At 46.4% G+C, this 2,294-nt stretch overlaps 1 protein-coding gene across 2 annotated transcripts in view; it reads left to right on the forward strand.

The window, feature by feature from the left end:
• Positions 1–74: 74 nt before the first annotated feature.
• Positions 75–2,294, forward strand: part of LOC106530954 (PH-interacting protein) — a gene marked incomplete at its 3' end in the record, with an annotated part of 10,480 nt that continues 8,260 nt past the window's right edge. The window contains 4 exon segments of one of the 2 annotated variants that reach the window (XM_014026691.1): positions 75–847; positions 979–1,037; positions 1,125–1,154; positions 1,306–1,365. In XM_014026691.1, the coding sequence (XP_013882145.1) occupies positions 808–847; positions 979–1,037; positions 1,125–1,154; positions 1,306–1,365 (189 nt within the window). 2 annotated transcript variants of the gene reach the window in all.

Here is a 2,294-nt window from a genome sequence, read left to right on the forward strand (position 1 = left end):
TTTACCCCCCCCAACCCTTCCCCCATTTTACTGCCAAGCAGCATTCAGAGGAGAAATGGACGACTTCCCCAACAAACGGGAGTGGGTGTGTTAGTTACACGTCGTGTTACATAAAACACGTAATAACAAGAGAAGCAACGCGTTATCTCCATAATATTTTAGCACAAAAAAACGCAGCTGAAACGGTGAGATAATCAGCTGTAAACACCCCTCTCTCTCTTATTTTGCGTTCGCAGTTTACAAATATAAAAAAAACAGCAAAACATGACGTCAGAGCGCTCGGCAGTCAGCGCTACGCTATAAATACGTCTCGCCATAGTCCGTGAAATATATACAAAATGTAATGTGACTGTTAAATAACAGCCACGCTGCCGCAAAGTGTCCTCTGCTTTAAGCTGGCTGCCATTTCTTCCTCCCCTCGAAAAGAGGCGTGCGCGACTCACATTTGCCCGTACGCTTCCGCAGAGGAGCTTGCGCTTTTTTCTTTTGAGGGGGAGGGGGATTTACTGAAACGTACCCCCCGATTACGAAGCAGCCGTGGCGGGGATTCGCTTTAGCGTTTAATGGGGGAATGTTTTAGCTGGTGATCCGCGCGATAGAAAAATATATATTGTTTTTCGTGTGGGGGTTATAAAGCGTTCAGCGCGCTAGCTGGCGCTCGGCGGAGGGATACCGGACGCAGGCGGGACTGTGTGTGTGTGAGCGCAGCTGAATGGAGGCAGCCTCTTCCTGGTGGATAAACAGTGACAGCTACAGGGCAAGCCAACCTACAGACCCAGCTCTGCCTGCTGCCCAAACAACACCAAAATGGCTTCAGACAGTACACACACCGCGCAGTTGACTTCTGGTGAGTAAAGGAGAACGGGGGATTGTGTCACGGTTGTTTTTAATATCCACCCCCCAACAAAAAAAGAAAAAAAATCTTCGGTGCCCATTTCTAACGCAGCTCCCGTCCTCTCTTCTCCCCCTCCATACCAGAACTGTACTTCCTAATAGCCCGGTTTCTACAAGCTGGACCGTGTCAAAAAGCAGCCCAGGTCGGTGTTTGTGTATTTTAGGGTCATTTAGAACGCGTCCGGGATTGTCAGGAGGTGTAATTTGTGCCTTTTTTATCCCATTTTCAGACCCTGATAAGGGAGGTGGAGGAGAAGGAGGTGAGCAGTCAGCGCTAGCAGAGATGCTTCTCTCTGCACTGTAACTATGTCATGTTGCTTTGACTCTAATCGACCGTTTAGCGATTTAAAAACCTCMTCTGGTACATTTATGAAGTCAGTGCTGACCTTCGGCTCCGTTTCTCCACCTCAGCTGCTGCCCAGAAGGCTGGACTGGACCGGGCTGGAGCACCCGGGGACGTACGACAATTTGGTAAGGCTCGCTGTATAACTGAGGGAAAAGTTTTTAACAGAGAGAGCAAAATAAAAAATTGAATTTCCCGCAATTTTTAAATCAGGTGGCAAAGGGGGTAAAAGCAAATGCTCCAGAGGAGTTGTAGGTTTTAGTGGGGGGGATGGTTTTGCAGGATGGAAAGGGAAGGAGGTCTCGACCTCCTGTTGCAGCAGGTTCAATGCCATGCAGGTCCAAATGTGTGTTTTTTTAAAATATGGGAAACAAGTAGTGAAATGTTGAAACGTCATGAGTTGTTGTGGTGTAGGAGCGCCAGGAGCCGGAGGAGGGACTCCCTGCGCCACGAGCCTCACAGACATGGAGGCGCTCTTGTCCTGCTAAGAACCAGAGCCTGGGTGCTGGAAACACATCGGAGGCAAGAGTTAGAAAACAGGACTTCTTTCTGTTTTAAAAAAAGGGCGTTAAGGTTTTTTAAAAAAACAAATCAGAGTGAAACTGGAGTCTCCAGCTTGGAGCTCGGCTGCTTCCTGGTGCTCCTGGACGCGTTTTGGAGCTGAGTTTTTGGGCTTTTTTTCACGCAAGACGAGGGATTTCACTTCCTGTGAAGATGACAGGTAACTATTAGTTAATAACATAAATTTGAGCTATTGATTTAAGCGTTAAATGTGTAAACAAACGGCGTAATGAATAAAAAAAGACATATTTTTTACGCACGGAGAGACGTGGTTTATCACCGGTTATGTTTGCGTCCAAGCCGAGTAAACTATATTTCTGCTGTTTTTGTCCTGTTTTAACAATAAGACAAATTAATTTCTCGTGGACCTATTAATTTAAAGAGACCTTCATTTTTGAATGTTTATCTTTTCCCTTTGTTTTCTGTCAGAATTTGGCGCTCAGACGCACAACCATCCAAACAACGCTTCACCCGTTTTGGATGTGAAGCTATATGT

The sequence above is a fragment of the Austrofundulus limnaeus genome, unplaced genomic scaffold (assembly GCF_001266775.1).
Source record: "Austrofundulus limnaeus strain Quisiro unplaced genomic scaffold, Austrofundulus_limnaeus-1.0 Scaffold581, whole genome shotgun sequence".
In the NCBI taxonomy this organism is placed as follows: domain Eukaryota; kingdom Metazoa; phylum Chordata; class Actinopteri; order Cyprinodontiformes; family Rivulidae; genus Austrofundulus; species Austrofundulus limnaeus.